The sequence below is a fragment of the Malaya genurostris genome, chromosome 2 (genome assembly GCF_030247185.1).
Source record: "Malaya genurostris strain Urasoe2022 chromosome 2, Malgen_1.1, whole genome shotgun sequence".
Lineage (NCBI taxonomy): Eukaryota > Metazoa > Arthropoda > Insecta > Diptera > Culicidae > Malaya > Malaya genurostris.
Window position 1 is genome coordinate 341,720,828 of NC_080571.1, and position 18,175 is coordinate 341,739,002.

Sequence of the window (18,175 nt, forward strand, 5' to 3'; positions counted from 1 at the left end):
GGACCTTGGTCGTATGCTGACAGGTAAGGGAGGGAGGGGGCTTGCCTTCTCTTTACAGAGAGCGAGCCTACCCGAGCGTCTGTTCCCCATGTTGGGGCGGCTCGAAACAGCGTCTGTTCTTCATGTTAGGAACGGCTGATTACCGTCCTTGTGTCAGTGTGGGACTCTAAACAGTGCTGACACGATGGCGCTCCGGCGAGACAGGAGGTTGGTGCAGGCCTAACAAGCCGCCCGGAAAAAGGAAGTTACGAACTCAGAAAAACCCTTCGATCGAGAAAAGTACGCCACCGCACGAAATTGACCATCTACAAAACGCTCATTAGACCGGTTGTTCTCTATGGCCACGAGACCTGGACTATGCTGGCAGAGGACCAACGCGCCCTCAGTGTTTTCGAAAAAAAAGGTACTGAGGACCATCTATGGCGGAGTGCAGATGGAAGACGGAACGTGGAGACGGCGTATGAATCACGAATTGCAACAGCTGCTAGGAGAACCACCTATCGTACGGACAGCTAAAATCGGACGTCTACGATGAGCTGGGCATGTCATAAGGATGTCGGACGACAGCCCATTGAAAATGGTTCTTGAATCTAATCCGGCTGGTACAAGAAGAGGAGCGCAGCGAAAAAGGTGGATCGATCAAGTGGAGGGTGATTTCAGAAGCGTCTGTGCCTTGAGTGGCTGGCGACGAGCAGCCATGGACCGAGTTATGTGGAGACGAATTCTTAATACAGCAAAGGACACCCCAGGCCTATAGCTGTTAGGTAAGGTAAGTAAGGTGAGGTGGTGGATTCTTTGCTCACGTCGTCCTTCCGTAAAGTATGTGCCGAATCAACATTTTCTCTCTTCTCTATCCTTCTCTGTGAACAATAAAATTAAGGAGGTCGGTATTGGTGGCTATCATGTGATTAAAAGGTTTTGGAAGATCAGTTTTTCGATATTCTGGGAAATGTGATATATTAAAAAGAAACTAGATTTGGATACACATTGACTGCTTTTAATTATCTGTATAGTTTAAATATTGGTTTTCCATAACTGCTCATTTGTTCCAATTTACGCTTCATTATTCGTGGCTTGCGAACTCCGCAATGATGTTATTTTTTCCGTGTGCTTTTCAATTGTTTCAATTGCCAATTAATTGTTTAGACATTATAATCTCAACCCAACATTAGGAGGGGCTGTACTAGTTACTAATGCAAGTTCTTCTAATCTGTTCCTATCCGTAAAGAAACCCAACAAACAATTACGCGTAGGATTGGATTCTCGTTCCAGTGGAGTCAGCGAAAAGTTTTAGCATGATATGAAATTTTCAGCCAGAAGAGATCTAAAAGTAGTCCATCGGGAACAACTGTGTGACATAGAACTAAACACAAGCGGGTTGGCTGAGACCGGTAGCTAACTAATAGAAGGTTGTTCCAGCTTGATACTTGACACTTATTTTGTTGGTTTTCAATTCGTTTTTACATATCACATTATTCACATTCTTTTCAGCGTTTGTTCTTAGAGTTTTTGGTGAACTTGTTTTGAAATAACATGGTGTTCCATTTGAGCTAGGGACCAGACTATTACTGTTTTGAGCTGCAAATCGAAGTTTTCCGTTTTCATTAGAAAATAGGTGTACAGAACATCAATCGTTACTACATAGGAACAATAGTTTGAATAAACTTCTGAGAACGTTCCGGCGCCAAGTTTGCTGTATTCTGAAAATGCATCATTCGCGTTTTGTTCGTTTGATCAGTGTAATTCAGTCTTTTGTGGAAAATGTGCAATTGCATCACACTCGTCCTCATCTGTTTCAAAGAACTCAACGTCAAACGTTCTCAAGAATTATGCCTTCTGTAAAAGATTCAAAGATAGCTAGACGAAATAAACATAACTAACGGAAACGAACATCCACACGCTTTTCATGTTATTCCGTAAACTGCAGTCCGTTGCTTACACGTATTAGTTGGTAGAATTAACCTAATTAAATGATTTTAGTCTAACGAAGTATCGTTCGTCCTATAACTGAGTTCTGTATGTTTAAGGTCTTGTGGAAGATCGAAAGCGACGATGAGTTTCGAAGATCATTACAGGTGTTGTTAATGGTATGCCAAATGGATTCACAATTTAAAAATAACCTTACTAATCTGTTCTCTATGTGAAACAATCCTATTTTCCTTTCATCTCGATTTAAGGGTATTTCGGAGACAAAAATCTAGCTTCTGAATATCAAAACAAACATAAATCAGTTGACTACGCTTATCTTTTGACCGTTATTCCATTTCATTTAGGCATACGCATTTCTTCGATGAATTAATTTAGGGGTTATTGTGAGAGAAAAACAGGCTGCCTTCATGAAAACACAAAATCGAACGGCGCTGCAGAAGAGAATTCCAGCGGCTGATTTTTAATTTTACGAATGATAGTTATAATATTTCGATCTGTTTGAATTTGAAATTCTCTTGTTACAGTGTGTTTGCTTTCTGCTACTTATTTCTTTTTTTTTTGCGTAGGATATCATTAGTTGTAGTATTTTTCTTCGTTACGGATAGATTTATAAATATTACTGATTTTCACGTAAAAATATACAGAACGTCAGTGCTGGGAAATCACGTAGCATATCTAAAAATAAAAATTAATATGAAAAAGTTATCAATGCTTGCAATATTAATCAGTTAATGGAAAATTTCTGAAGCCGATTGCAATCAACTTCAGGGGTAAAATCAAAAAGTAGAACACTCCGATAACATGAAAAGATTTCAAAGAATTTGTTCGGTGTTGGTTCCTAATAAAGATCAATCTAAGCAGTTTCTCGTGCAATTGCGAATTCAAAAGTGTGACGATTGCTTGAACTGTTTGAAAATGTCAATCATTAAAAATTTTGATATCCTTTTTCCACATCAATGGATCGAACAACCCCATTGGGCTGACCCTTGTAGTTTTTTTTGTTTTCATTTTGATACGCATATTTCTCGGTTGATTTTCCAGAATGCCGTAACAGCAAGTGACAGTTTCTCTTTGTTCACTCTCTCTTTCGATTATTGTGATGTGATCTAAAAAGATTTTCTTGGATTTCACAGTTCTGTTTGGAAGTCGAACGTTTCGAGCATCATTCTATGCAAAGAGTTAAGTGATAAACGTGTAAACCGCTTGGTAATTAATAGAAGAGAAAGTAAACAAAGAGAAACTGTCACTTGCTGTTACGGCCTTCTGGAAAATCAACCGAGATTTGTTTTCAGAGTTACATATTATAATAATAGTAACCTATAGTGAAAAGTTTTCCCTTTCGTCTGGTGTTAAAACTAATGTTCTATTTCTTATACCTCGACTGTCAATTTCTTGCAAAAGTTGTTGCCTAAAGGTAACTTATCGGTCGATATCACAAAAAACCCGTGATATGAAGATAAACAATTTTATTAATTTGAAATAGTTTCCACCTTTGCTGTCAAACCGTTCGTTTGAAGCTAGTTTCGAACCTAGTTTTAACGTTGTTGAACTGAAAATCGAATCAGTTTCGAACCTGACTTTTATATCAGGTTTGCTCAAACCCCCGTTGCAAAGTGCGAAATCAACATAATTTCGTGAAAAGTGTTTGTTTGATAAAACTACCCTGGGTTAGTTTCAGTTTTCTCAAGCAAAAACGACATATGTATATCAGATCAACGGTTTAGTAGCTAGAGAAATAAGTTCAGGTTGTTGTCGATTCAAGCCACTGTGCACTGATATCGTCGAGTTTTTCGCTGATTGACTATTCAGAGTTGCTTTAGATATAATATTAAGAGCATCTCAACTGCATAATAACTAAACATCTCCATTGTTCACAGCGAAGGATAAAGAATAAGCAGTTGACATGTTGATGCTTTACATACATGCCGGAAGAACGACGGACAACCTAGAAATTTGAGTAGTATGTAGGAAGTCTAGAATTCGCTCTAAGCGAACGTTATGACTTTGAGATAAGATTAAACCACTAATGAATAGTTGGTTTTTACTAAAAAGTGCAAAAAAGGAAATAAAAATGAGAACAATCTCACCGACTTCACCTTTTTAAACACAATATTAAAATTTTTCCTTTGAATCACTTGCCCTCATACGAAAAAAAACACCTCTGCTTAGAAAAGAACCTTCACATAATAACCTTCCTTTAAAGTACTAGCAAAAGTTAGTTTTTGAGCAGTTTTTGACGGTAGCGAAAACTTTTCGCATCTGTTGCACAAAAACATACAAAATGTTATACGAGACAAAGACTAGGTCTATTGTACCAATAGTAATCTCATGTCATTTAGCCGCTTACTCAACAATCGTCATGTTATTTTGCCGATTACTCAACCTTCAATCAACAAATTGTGATAAAATCGGGTACAACATTGCTTCGGCGCGACACGAAAACACGAAGCAAATGCACCTATTTTTATCTTCCCCTTAAAGAAAATCTATCGAACAGAGACGTCTACTGGACTACTGGAGCTGAGGTGAAAGGAGATACCGATACCCTACATGTTTCAGTTTTATTGTAATCTGCGAAAGTGCTGCCAACTGGTATGTGGCATAATAGTTCAACATAAACTGTTATGCACTAACGAGTATAAGACGAAACGTAAAGAAAACTTAAAATGGTCTTGTGCCCTTAGCACAAATTTGTACTTAACGCACATACTAATAAATTTAAAAAAAAATTGTATTTACCTCTTTGTCCACAGGCGAGCAATTCGATCATGCTCTTCCCGATTTTGCAGATATTGTGTGGCAATACTTCCAACCAGCGGATCAGCTGTAAAGATTAGTATTAAAATACACCTATAAAATGCAAAGTTTTGCAAGTAGATAGCAAATACCTGGATTGCAGTCTGTTAGAAGCGAACAGATGGACAGCAACACCTTAGAAATAGTCAGTGCGGGAGACCAGTTGTCCTTGAGGATATCCAGACAGATCACTCCTTGACTGTTGATGTTGCAATGATATATCCTCGTTCTAAATGTGACCTATATGGGATACACAAGAAGTTTGCATCGCGTTGTCCCTTAATAAAGAAATGAGAGCTGTACCTTTGGAGGTTTGAAAGGGTATTCCGGTGAAAAATGAATGTCTAGGAAAAACACTCCACCTTCGTATACCGAACCCGGTGGTCCAAGAATGGTCGATACCCATTCGTACAGATTGTCTCCTTTCGGGCCCGCACTACAATTGGGCGGTGGGTCAAGTGTGATTTCGGCCAATTCCTTCTGAATACGTTTGGCCGATGTACCCAGTGCCTTGGAGATTTTTGGGTTCGACTTAGTTTCTTTAGTCTCTGGCTTAGGTACCGACGGAGTTTCCGGAGTGGTGCTACCACCGCCATTACCGTTGCGACGCCCGCCGCCCGAACCAGCGTTTCCTCCACCTCCTCCGCTACCGGCAGCACCCCCCGCCGCACCAGCTGCTGCTCCTGCAGTGCTACTTGAACCGGCACTGGTCGACATGTTCTAGGTCGAAGTGAAAAATTGCACTCGAATCTATTCCCAAAACCGAAAAAGAACACAATTATTACGATAAAAATAGTACATTTGATTTTTTTCTTCTTTCAACCGTTCGGACAGTTTTCAAATACAACAAAAATCATGACTAGCAATCAATCAAAGAATAAAGGGAGATATCCTTATATAACAAAAACCATTGAACAAGATTCTGTGAGCCACAGAAAGAAGAACGAGATTTCTGAGAACTTTGCTTCTTTGTTTTCGGCTTTTTGCAACATTTTCATCACTACATAGACGGCTGTGAATGAGGCCGATTTTCCTTCCTACTCTTCAATCGATCAAGTGCGGAGCACCGAGCTGTTCGACATTAGTTCAAGTCCATTATCAAGTTACAATATGAAAGTACCACAAACAAAATCTTCGAAATGTTAAACTGATGAAAACACGTCCTATTTTCAAAAGGAAATACAGTTGCGATGAAAAAATTCTTGCATTTTCCAATAAATCAAAGCGGCCATTTTGAGACGGATTAATCCAACTTAATTTTAATATTTTTCGGTTAAAACCACACAGATACCCACGATTCTACAACTTCCAATGATCCAGAAACTGATCTAATAGTGGCCCGACAGATTCAATAGCTTTCCGCAAAACAATAGCACCGGAAAACAGCTTCCTCCTACGAGCAAGATATTTCTTGCCTGTCCTCTATCACAGACTCGACTTTTGCTTTAGCTCTTGTTCACCCCATTCACCTCCCTTCAGCTGTATTGTATCTGACTCTCGCACATCATATGCACGGTCAAGACGTATACATCACCAGGGTGAAGGCTTTTCATAATGTTTGAAGGACGTCGTTTAGGGTTGTTTGGGCACTTGTATTCAATTAAAACTAATGTTTTGATTTCAGGAAACAATGCATTTCAAAAATAAAATGAATGATATTCTTTCCTACAAGCAATTTGAATGTAAAATTTAAAACCAATTAGACATTTTTGTTTGAAGGGCGTTTTTCCTGGAAATTGTCTCCAAACGAACGTTTTGGTGCACGAAGAATTGGAACTGGGCTCGGTCATGCAAATAGACCTCACGCGTGATAATATTATTGTCAATCCAAAGTATTGTTAATACCACTCATTCGGCTGGGCAAAAACTCAACTTGTTCTGCGTTTTATCGCTACAATGAAAAGAGCGCGTAACATTTGAAAAACTCATAGGTTAGAAAAAAAACACCACCGTTGAGTACTTCGTCTCCGTGAACATCTGCACCACATATGTCGAAAGTCTTAATAAGCTAATGATAGTTTCTTTTTGCTTACCATGTTTTCTGTTAACTACCCTCCTTGTTTATATTTCAGTTGGTTGTATAAAATAATACCTGAAACTTTAGATTTTCAGATAACGGAAAATTGATAACATTTTAAATCGCTTTTCAAATAAACAAGAACAAGGGAAAGAACAGTGAGAAGAGTTCACCTATTTATAAGGCTTTTCTTCACCTATCGACGTATTGAAATGTCACAAAAAAATAAAGTAAACAGATAGCAAAGAGAAACTAATTCAAACTTTGAATTGCTCGTGATCTCCATGTGTGCCTAATTTGACACATATGCATCTCATCAGTATTGTTGGTAACAAGTGAAGAAATTTATCCCGAAATAATTGCACCTGCCGAAGATCACAGATAACAGATAACAGCAAAACAGAAATTTTGCGTGACGTGAATGTAGCACCTAAAATAGCATCGGGAAGTAAAAGCAATTACACACAACACGGAATCCTTGCCTTATCAGTGTAATTCCCAAATGATCGTTCTTTAATGAATGATTTCAATCTAATATCTTAGAAGTTTGAAGGATGTTCAAACACTTCCTTGAAATAGAGTGGGCAGCAATGTAGCCTAAAAAATACGGTAATTCAGAAGAGTATATGAAGTGAATTTGTATATCACAAAATGTGCATTACATTTTCATATAAACCATTTAAATTAAATACAAAAGTTGAAGCACAAATTATATTTTCATTATCAATCAAATCACTACTAACCGGCATTTCTCGAATGCGGAATGCCGTTACCTTTCTAAACACCGACTGTTTCAGCTCAACACACATACTACTGCAAGGATCCGTCAGAGAGTTCATCAACTCCTGGCACTAACACATCATGATTAGCATACAGGATGCACATTATTCCTCCAGTAAATAGAATTGCATGTGCAGTTTTTAGTATTCTCGGCAAACACCTGAGAACACGAACGTATGCTGAATAATGTCTCAACTTACCCCTGTATTTAACAATGTAATATTTAAAAAGCCACCGTAGGTCTACGATTTTTAGCGAAAACGCGATTTCTCATTAGTATTCAGACAGAAATCAATCACCCGTCACTGAAGTCAGAACAAACACAATCTAAACATATTCACAGTAAAAAATACTATAGTTTCGAATTGACCGCTTTGTTTTTGCACTGGCAAATATTTTCATCAGAGTTGCCAACCAATATTGGATGCAGAGATGCCATTTATACAGATTTATCTGAAATATACAGATTTTTACATTACAGAATACAGATTTTCTAAATTTAATACGGATTTCCCAAGCAACGAAAAAAAAGCTTTTTCGTATGAGCAATCCATTAGTATTTGATTGCAGTGACGAGAAGCAAAGTCTTGCCATTAGATTTCTTATGTGGAATTTAACCGACGAGACGACCAGACACTCCGAAGAAAAATCGGAATAAAAAGTGTTCGTGAGCGATTTACCGCCAGTCACCACAAATGTAGCGACCCCTTGATAATGATAAAAATAATATTTTTGGGCAACACTGTTTAAGTTGCTATGAATTAGTAACCAAGGAGCCCCAGAAAAATAAACAAATTGTTTGAGAAATTTGTGGAACAGATCTATAAATTTTAATTTTCTGCACTCAGCTCCACTTCCTGAGAGCGTTCCAGGAATATGGATCAACCAAATCGACGAGTCTAAACGCTACCGGAATATCAGTGAAAGACTTTCGATAATTTCAAGATCATTTTGTTTATTTATTTTGTATGTCCTTTCGCTTTTAATATATCATCATTCATCGTTAGTAGTATGAAACTGTTGTTTTGAGTGTCAAATCCCGTAGAATATATCATCACACACAGTACCAAACGGCCAATTTTTACCCACGAATTGTAATTTGACACGCAAAATGATGCATCATTTTTTTCCTCAAATTATCTTCGATTATCACATCAAAACCACTTGCTTGCTGGAGCACTTGCAAATTATCGCGAGAAGACGATCTTAAAGCCGATCGGTAATCCCAATTTTATTTTTCCGAGATTTGCCATACGATTCGGAATTGGTTTTGTTTACATTCTTCATGGCTTTGTCGTGTCGTCGCTCTAGCTATAGTGAAATAGATCGGATTTTGATATCGACATATATTGGAACTGTTTTTTTTAGTTTTTCTTTTGACTTAATTGAAGGATTGATTAGGACCAAAATTCATCCATCTCAGCTCGTCTTATACGACAGCTGATAGAAATTGTACTGCTAGAAAAAATCCAAGACACGGTGCAGTACATTTTGGAAACGAATTTTTATCAGCCATCATTTCTCGTAGATATAGGATTTCCACTACAATTGAAACAAGCCTCTGGTAGCGGCCAAAATCGTCTTGTGGAATGGCATCAAAATTTGTATTGTTTACATTCTAAAATCTGTTTAAAACCAGTAACCAAGGTTATGGTATCTGTTATTCAAAATCAATAATTTATCAACTTGTGCTGCCAGTTTCAACATTTTTTCAAGAGATTTCTTTTTGACATTACCAGTTACTGAGGGGTAGTTAAATTTGCGATACAGTTTTGATAGGCGAGTGGCAGGTCGTGTCGTCGATTTAACCCTTCTGTTCCAACAGACAGATGAAAAGAATTATTGCTCATTTAATCTACCATACTACAGCCATAATGTGTTGAAATAACATCTTTTAACATCATTTTATTGTTGAAATTTAATTTTATTAGTTAACACCGATAAATACTGAGTTTTCATACAGATTTCCTGTGAAAATATCTGGCATCTCTGATTGGATGGATTAATCTACACTTTTAAGGACTATTCACACATTTCAGTTCCGTGACGGTTCAGTGAAAGTGCCTTTAGTGCCCCATCAGTGTCGGAAACTTTCCGTTCTGTTTCCGTTCCGGCACAGCAAATGCAGTGACATACCGACTTCAGCAAAAATAAAAAATATCGGTGACGACGGATTTGAGTTTGCCGGACGGACGCTACACTAACGGCGAGCTGCACTGAAACGGCACGGTGCCGGATCGGTATGAATGGGCGCATAGAAAACGAATATCAGTATCCGTGCACGGTATCGTGCCGGCACTGAACCGGATCGGATATGTGTGAATAGTCATTTATTTGTCAATAGCGGTGAATAAACCATCGACCAACATTCACTTTAAGAAGAACGGAAAATAAAAGATTTTCCTCTAGTGTGGTGTAGACTGAATAGCGGACCTTACACGATTATTAAAAGTATCATTACTAAAAAATAATATCATTTTAATAAACGTGTATGATGCAGTAAGAGCAAATTCAGCAGCTGCCAGATTCATATGGGTGGTCTATAATATAACTGAAACTGAAACAAACATATCCCCAGCAAGCCGTTTTAGTTTTATTTATTCGAACAGTTCTACTGTCAAAATTTACAACTGGTATACGCTGCCGTCCTATTTTTTCTATATTTGAAACACAGATAAAACGCTGCTGGGACTGCCATTTTTTTTTGTTATAAATTCTAGATGTAAATTTTAAAACTGACATAAGTTATGCATCTACCACTAGAACACTCTTGAATTATTTTTGTCATTTTTAATTATGACTAAGTAATGATATTTCCAATTTGCATAGAAAACTCGTCATTACTGCACCAAACACGTTCATTAAAATGACATTATTTTTTAGTAATGACCCTTTTAATGACCGTGTAAGGTCATAAATGACAAAAATAATTCTCGTGTAAGGGCCGCTAATGGTTTAATTGTTTGGTATCGTTAATAAAATGTGCACAAGTTACCATATCATGCCTTTTCAATATTCTCCGAGAACTCAACATTATAAATTTTTTTTTTCATTAAATTTACTGAAGCGACGTCAAAAATGGACAATCGTTCATCAGTACTGCATCCATGAACTTTGCCTTATGTCTGTCTTATGTTAAACCAAGTTGCCTTGGAAGCATGTAAACAGTACTACTGAAGATTTTTACTTTCAACTGGGCGCAGGTCTATTTCGGGTTTCTGAAAATACCAAGTAGAGGAAAATTATTAAAATTCTGTGACAATCAATATTTCTGCAGTTAACTAGAGATTTAAATATAAAATAGATAAAAATGATACAAAAAATAATTTGGTTCCCAATCCCAACGCGGTAGAAAGAAATTGTTTATTCAAGACCCTATCGTTCCAACATTGGGTAAGCAAAACAACAACAAAACCTTATATATCATTGCTCAAAAGGAGAAATAAAGTCGACTGGTAGAGGAATGAAGTTTTTGAGTGCGAATTTTGATCACAAGGGATCAACTTAAATGTGAACTTAACCGACTGTGCACAGTCAGATCAAATACCAAGTTCTTTTCTAGCCGGAAGTCTTCTGCGTTGTGTATCATAACATCCACAGTAGTTCTGTTGGCAGAGCGATTTCCCCGGATTGGGAAGGTTGTGGACGGATTTATAACTGATTTATATTTATGACGCCAGTTTTAGGATTTCATTATTGTCATTTTACTAATCATTATTTTAAGAAAGTTTTTTTTTTGTTTCAATTATAGAGGCTTTAACATCTTAGGTCATTCGCCTCTTCGGACCAGAAAATCTTTCTGACCCTATGTGCGGGGTTGAGAATCGAACCCAGGCGGGTTGCGTGTTTTAAGAAAGTCTTTTTGTTGCATAATGGAGAAAAATTATGAACTAGGTGTGTTTTCTTGTGGCGTATGTGGACAACGCTATGATTTTTTTAGGAGCTCACTCAAAAGTAACTTTTCGAGTCATTTCTCGTTCTGGTTTTACTTCTTGTGTGAGAGACAAAAACGAAAACATTTTAAATCAAACAGTTTATTCGAGGTCAAACAGTTTATTTGCGACTCTCAAGCGACGACTTTCCACGGTGGAAATTACGACAAAAAATAAGTTTTGGTGATAAAGATGTTCATGGCTGTGTTTATTACATTTGTTAGTATACATTTGTACCGGGTTGACGATTCAATACATAGGGCACTGGTCTTACAAACCAGTTGTCGTATGTTCGAGCCCCGACCTGGATGGATTCGTTATGTCAGTAGAATAGTAGCACCAGCCATGCAATGGTTCTGTACATTCTGAATCGGCTGCGAAATCTGTTGAAACAGAAGTTCAAATTCCACTACAGGAATGTAACACATGGATCAATAAATCCCGAGACTAACAATGGAAACAACATTTTTTTTGCAAAATTTTTTTTTATTCATCAACATAATCACCTTTTAGGGTGATACAATGGTTCCCACGTTTTTTTTCCTCGATAAACTGATTTCTGAATCATCGACTCATTGCTGTTTTTGTTCCATCGAAAGCAATCGCGGCACCCATTTGGAAAAAACCTTTTTCATGCTCAATTTTTCATGAAGGATAGTAAATACACTTCCATATGATATCTGTGTCATCTCAGCAATCTCACGGAGCTTCACTTTACGATCTTTCATTATAATTTTTGTCACTTCACTCACATTTTCCGGTGTAACGGCTTCCACAGGTCTACCCGAGCGTTGCGCGTCATTTGTGTCGGTACGACCACGTTTAAACTCGGCGAACCACCGACAAATCGTTGCTTTTGATGGACAAATGTCCGGATAACATTTTTCAATCCATTGTTTCGCTTGCACGGTGTTTTTACCCATTAAAAAACAATGTTTTATCAAAACACGAAACTCGTTTTTTTTTTCATTTTTTAAACAAACTACAAAACGACTTTACTTTTTAGTATTTGCTTCCATGATTATTAGACTCCTAAGTCCTATCACCCAGTAATAACTAAGCGATACCTAGATCTGGATTCTGGTCCTGAATACTGGATTAGAATATTTAACTATCGTACAAGGTTTTTGGATCAGAATACCGCATATGAACCTGGATTCTTGAAAGAGATTCTTTATCCGAATATGGATTCTGAACTTGAAGCAGAATTCAGTACTTAAATTCGAGATCTGGATTCTAGACCTTAAGTTAGATTGTGAATTTGAACTCCTGACAGAGATCTTAACCTAGATTCTGAACCTGGATTCTGCGCCAGAATTCTGTTTTCTGAACATCTGACAGAGTTTCCGAAACTAAACGTTGAACCCATTTTGCACTTGAACTGTGAGCCTGAATTGGATTCTGGACCTGAGTTCTCTAAGATTTCTCAATTCTAAACTTGAAACTAAATTATTAACAGTGATTCTAAACATAGACCAGGAATCTGAACCAGGACTCTGGGATTGGATATCCGATAAGATTTCTGGATCTGAATACTGAATCTGGACATGGTTTTTGAACCAGAATTCTGATGACAGAGATTCTGAGATTGAGGCAGAAATCTACACTTGGATATTTGAGCATGGATTTGGATTCTAGACCGAAACCTGATTTCTTGGCTTGAACTTTCGATGAAGGTTTCGGGTCTAAATCTGGAGGATTCTGGTGCTGGATTCAAGATTCCAAACAAGATTTTTACTCAAAAAATTTGACAGAGATACTGGGAATGCACCAGAATCGTGAACCTGAAACTTGATCCTGATTTTGGATTCTGAACCTGCTGTTTTCAGAAACATAACTCTGTACTTGGATTCTTGGTCAACATTTTAAAGCATGATTAAGGACCTGGTTTCTGGATCTTAGTTCTGGACCAGCATTCTGACCTTGGATCCTGATTCTGTATTCTGAAACCGATACAGAATTCTTTATTTGCATTCTGAATCTGGACCTGGATTCTGTACATGGATTCTAAGCAAAGATATGGATTCCATACCAGGACTCCGTACTATAATTGGAACTCAGAATCTAGACTTGAATTGAGTAACTTGACCTAACCTCTGATCATGAATTTGTGATCTGTGTGCAGATTCTGAACCTAAAATCGGGACTTCGATTCTGGACCGAGAGTCTTAGTCTGGATCTGAATTCTGAAATAGGACTCAGATTCTGGACCAAAATTATTGACAGAGATTTTTTACCTGCATCTAAATTCTGGAATTTAATGTTCAACCTGGACTTTGGTTCTGGGCCGGAATCCTGACCCCGGATCAGCTCGTGACAGAGTTTTTGAACCTGAAATTAAATCCTAAACCTTAACTCTTCACCTGAATTCTGGACTTGAATTAGTTTCAGAACATGGGCCTGGCTTCATGAGCGAAAATCGAGCCGAATTTTAGGCCTGCATTTTGGACCTGCTTTATAGACCTGAACTCCTGACAGGAATACATATGTTTTCGTGTGTTTTGAACATAAGTTCTTATACCAGGACTAGATTCTGGGTCCGAATTCCTGACAGAAATTTTAGATCTGAACCGGGAATTAGGATTCTGAGTCTGAATTCCCAACATGAATTTGAATTCTGGATCTGATCTCAGGATTCTGAAAATCATTCTAACCATCTGGAACGTGAACCTGATTTTTTTCTGTATCTTGTATGAATTGAGTTTGGAATACATAAATGATATGACTTTCTAGTGAAACATTGAAACTATTTACACTCATTCTTATTTGATGCACTATTCACATCATTTTGCAACTGGTAGATTGTAATGGAATTGTTTTTCGCAATGATATATTACCCACAAGTCTATATAAATTTGTCATGAATACATTTCACTCAGGGCCTTTCGCAGAACGATTTTTAAGTATCGAAGCCCACTATTTGCGACTCATTAACAATTTTGAGTTTACTACCCACTGAAAATGGGCTAATGTCCACTAGTGGGCTGTAGGGATCAGTTTGGGAATCACTGGGCTAAAACATAGCCGATTCGCACTCTCTCATTTTGATACTAACGCAGATGGCGATAGCACCCAGTCGACGCCGCTCTATTGATCAAATGTCGTCACGTGAAGAAAGGCATGAGATAGGAACTTATGAGCACTTAATTATCTCAGCTTTCGATCGATCACGGACTCAATTTTTTTTCTCTGTCATCAAACTCGGAGTAAAAAACAAAAATACCAATATTAAATAACAGTTTATACTTCAGAGAATTCAAGAAAACAACAGTGTACATTATATGTTTTATTAATCTTTCTCGTTTTATATATTAGTACATAGCAGTCGGCACAGACTAATAATAAACCTACGAAATGGAGATAGCTTACAAAAATCTGTTCGAAGATACAATCATTATTTCTTTTTTTGATTTTCCTAATTCTGCTTGCGTTCTTTAAATGTTTCCGATATGAATTACCGTTTGATTTTATTCCATTTCACCGATAAGTCTTAAATTTGTTTACTTCCTACCCCTATGCGTAATCGAAATAAACCAGATTGATCTGTATTCGAGAGACAGTATCTTTTACTTAGTTCATCAAATTGCGTTTCAATAATTGAAAAACCCGGTCATATATTGTTCAATTCTTCAAGCACCATAGAGTTTCAGACATTTGCTAATAAGAGAGAGTATAGTAAGAATGTATGAGTAAAATGTCTAAATGCTCATATCTCTTTTTATCGATATTGAATTGTACGTGTTTTCAAATTTAAATACAACCTAAAACAAACTAACAAAACAAAACGAATATAGAATCTTTAAAATAAAGAATCAAAAATTGAATATTTAATATACGGTAATGTAGAAAATAACTCCAAGTAGGATAGTAAATACTGTTTTCTCCCTAGAACGAAAATAATACGTACGTACGGTTGAATCACTCTTCCTCGAACTTTGACTGTTCTTTGAGATATTGGCAAAAGTTCGTTATTTCGCCACAATCACGTCTCGTGTGCGTCTTCTGTTCCATGGTTCATCGTAATGCTGGTAATATCGTTGACAATCATTTCGGCCACCTGCCATGCTAGTTCTTCTTGTGCTTTGTCTTCGGGAAGATTAACCAGCTTTCGCATTGCTCTTTTGAGTCTGTTCTTGCTCCATCGGTCGTCACCCTGAGGTGGTTCAGCAATATCCGAGTCTCGCTCGTATCTCCCAAGTGCATCAACCCTTCCAAATGTTAGTCCCGATGCAGAATTTCGTTTCCAAAGCAAATCCGGATTGTACAGTTGACGGGAATCGATTTGCATAATGTCAGTACCGGTAGAAGTTGAGCCACAGCCAACCGAAGTAGGGCGCTTTCTGTGGAAATTTGCATCCGACATCGCCAATAATGTGTTTTGAGATGAAACAAAAGAGGAATGTTTCGATCTGTTAGTACTATCGTTTGTAACATCGGAATAGGTCTTGCGATGGCCCCGTTTATGTCCGGGAGTGTTTGTACGATCAGTCATAAATACTTGTTTTGGGCCGGCTAAAATTCCCATATAATTGCTCGTTGTCTCGCCCGAAGCAGTTATTTTAATTCTTCCTAGCAGCTCCGATAGATAATTTTTGTACAGAGAAGATTTCAAAAATTCCTGAAAATATCGCCTTTCCAGGAATCGTTCAATAATTCTTGAAGGTAGCTCAAAACAGTTTTTAATAGTGGTCGTGTCTTGAGAACATATGTTCTCTTCAAGTAAAAATCGAACTTTATCACTCAAATTTAATGGACATGTCGCTTGAAGCGAAAAGTACTTCTCGTATAGCACCAACGCATCAGCCTGACTCTGAGTACCTTCGGCACTTTTCCGAAAGTGGCTCGCCGTAACACAAAATTCCAAAATGTGTCGCTTGTTCTTTTGCTCCAGGAACTCCATAAAATAAAATAGTGCCATTTCACTGCACAGAATATCTCTCAGCCCAAGAGAATTGCTGGATAGAACCTGCAAAGTGATAAATTGAAACCAAATTCTTTGCCTGTGCAGACGAAAAAAAAACATACCTCAAAAGTATACTTCAAATAAAATCCACTGTTGAGAAATTCATTGAGATAATTTCGCTCCAACACTTCCAACAAATATTGTTGAGCTGTTTCGAAGATTCGTTCGCTGCATGTCCCACCACACAGTGCCAAGGATATGCTGGACAAAACCGTTGCTGGCACTTCGATATGGTAAGGCGAATTACTTATCAAGTATTTTCGATAAATTCGAACCGCATCCGAATCAATTAGCGAATTGTAACCACTCGTCGATTTCTTAGGTTCTTCCAGTTTTAATTTGTTCTTTTCAAAAATATGCGTCTTTTCGTCATCCGTCAAAGATTGGCGCAACGCTAAATCGCGCATATCGATGATACGTTTTCGATCGTCATTGTCTTCGTACATGGAAGGTTCCGGTTTTTTGTCTTCTTCAACGACTACTTCCAGTGGAATCGTACAAGGAGTACAAGCACCCGATGTTCGATCACTTTCAGGGTCTGTCATGGCCATGGTCGAAATTCCTGTACCTTCATCGAAAACATTTTCCGAAAACGTGGATATCGAATCACAGTCCACGCTGCGCAATGATAAACTGTCGAATCCATCGGAAGAAACGCTACGATCTAGTGTTCGACGATTGACAGATTTACCAAAGATTTCGTTCTTGTTCGCCGATTTCAGGCTTTCCAATGCAGCTGCTTTAAAGCTCTCTACATCCAACCAAAACTTGATCAAAGGAAGCGCTTCTTTGGTCTCCAAAAACTGCACAAAATAGCAAAAACAGCTTTGTTCGGCTAAAATATCCATTAGATTCCGCGACAACCGCGATTTCATCTCTGCAGTGTCCGGATGCTGTTCCATATAGTACTTCTCGGCTTCCGCAAGAGCTTCTTCATCAGTGGTAACATCACTGTGGCAGATAGTAATTGCATCAATGTCTATACTGTCTTCAGATGACGGAATTATGCCGATTCCGGATTTTTTCCTGACAGTGGCTATAAAAAAATACATAATGTTATTGCAATTCGATTCTTTCGCCTCGGTTGTTACAAAATGGGAATATGAACACAACGGATAGATCAGCAAACGAAGGGAAGGCAAGTGCCAACGACCTGATTGATGGAGAAAGCAGGGAAGCAGCGATGAGTAATAAATTACCTTACTTTCCGTAGATGATGACGACTCGATGGTAAACTTACCTGACTTTTTCAGAAATTGAAGCATCGTGTGCGTATCTCTTTTTTTTCTAATTGATGATACAATTTTAATTTGTTTTTAAAATTGAATTTAAGTAGAAAAAACTCATGATCTCGGTACTTTTGCGATTAAAAATTCATAAACTTGTCCCTTAGCTGAGATTCGAAAGACGTAATAAGAAAAATTCCTGAAATGTCAGGCAAGGCCAAAACAGAAATACAAATTCCGGGCTCCCAGATAAGAAATTATGATTGAAAATTTTCATCCCACTTCAGCTGATTTTTAAAGATGGGCGAATTATTATTAAGTAAACATATCAAATTTTTCTTACCTTTTATTAAATTCTTAAGCAAAAATACATTTGCTTGTACAAATTTTAATTCTGCCAAATTTCGATATTAGTAATATATGAAAATTTGAAAGGCGAAACAATCATTTTATTTGTTCTCACTCAAAGGGCAGATCACTTATGACAAATTTCGCACCAACTCGAACAAATGTAGGAATCACCCTCTTTTAT

General features: G+C 37.6%; 2 protein-coding genes across 3 annotated transcripts; both read right to left on the bottom strand.

Annotated features, from left to right (window-relative positions):
* Positions 1–975: 975 nt before the first annotated feature.
* Positions 976–7,867, bottom strand: LOC131431850 (ubiquitin-conjugating enzyme E2 E1). 2 transcript variants are annotated; one of them, XM_058597763.1, is made up of 5 exons: positions 7,723–7,867; positions 5,029–5,475; positions 4,818–4,965; positions 4,669–4,753; positions 976–2,604 (listed from the first exon to the last, which is right to left on the bottom strand). In XM_058597763.1, the coding sequence occupies exons 2-5, from the start codon at positions 5,440–5,442 to the stop codon at positions 2,592–2,594; spliced, it is 660 nt and encodes a 219-aa protein (XP_058453746.1). In that variant the 5' UTR covers positions 5,443–5,475; positions 7,723–7,867; the 3' UTR covers positions 976–2,591. The 2 variants fall into 2 exon arrangements, with proteins under 2 accessions (XP_058453746.1, XP_058453745.1); XM_058597762.1 differs by lacking the exon at positions 7,723–7,867 and adding an exon at positions 6,021–6,187.
* Positions 7,868–14,727: 6,860 nt separating this feature from the next.
* Positions 14,728–17,835, bottom strand: LOC131431852 (A-kinase anchor protein 10, mitochondrial). The gene is made up of 3 exons (XM_058597764.1): positions 17,658–17,835; positions 16,480–17,453; positions 14,728–16,420 (listed from the first exon to the last, which is right to left on the bottom strand). The coding sequence occupies exons 1-3, from the start codon at positions 17,680–17,682 to the stop codon at positions 15,437–15,439; spliced, it is 1,983 nt and encodes a 660-aa protein (XP_058453747.1). The 5' UTR covers positions 17,683–17,835; the 3' UTR covers positions 14,728–15,436.
* Positions 17,836–18,175: the final 340 nt, after the last annotated feature.

Excerpts from the sequence above, each read along its gene's own strand:
- LOC131431850 (XM_058597763.1), bottom strand. The coding sequence starts at position 5,442 with ATGTCGACCAGTGCCGGTTCAAGTAGCACTGCAGGAGCAGCAGCTGGT. Across the intron at positions 4,966-5,028 it reads ACCCTTTCAAACCTCCAAAG|GTCACATTTAGAACGAGGAT; the intron begins GTACAGCTCTCA and ends TATCCCATATAG. Across the intron at positions 4,754-4,817 it reads TCTAACAGACTGCAATCCAG|CTGATCCGCTGGTTGGAAGT; the intron begins GTATTTGCTATC and ends TAATCTTTACAG.
- LOC131431852 (XM_058597764.1), bottom strand. The coding sequence starts at position 17,682 with ATGCTTCAATTTCTGAAAAAGTCAG. Across the intron at positions 17,454-17,657 it reads TCAATTTCTGAAAAAGTCAG|CCACTGTCAGGAAAAAATCC; the intron begins GTAAGTTTACCA and ends ATTTTTTTATAG. Across the intron at positions 16,421-16,479 it reads ATTTGAAGTATACTTTTGAG|GTTCTATCCAGCAATTCTCT; the intron begins GTATGTTTTTTT and ends ATCACTTTGCAG.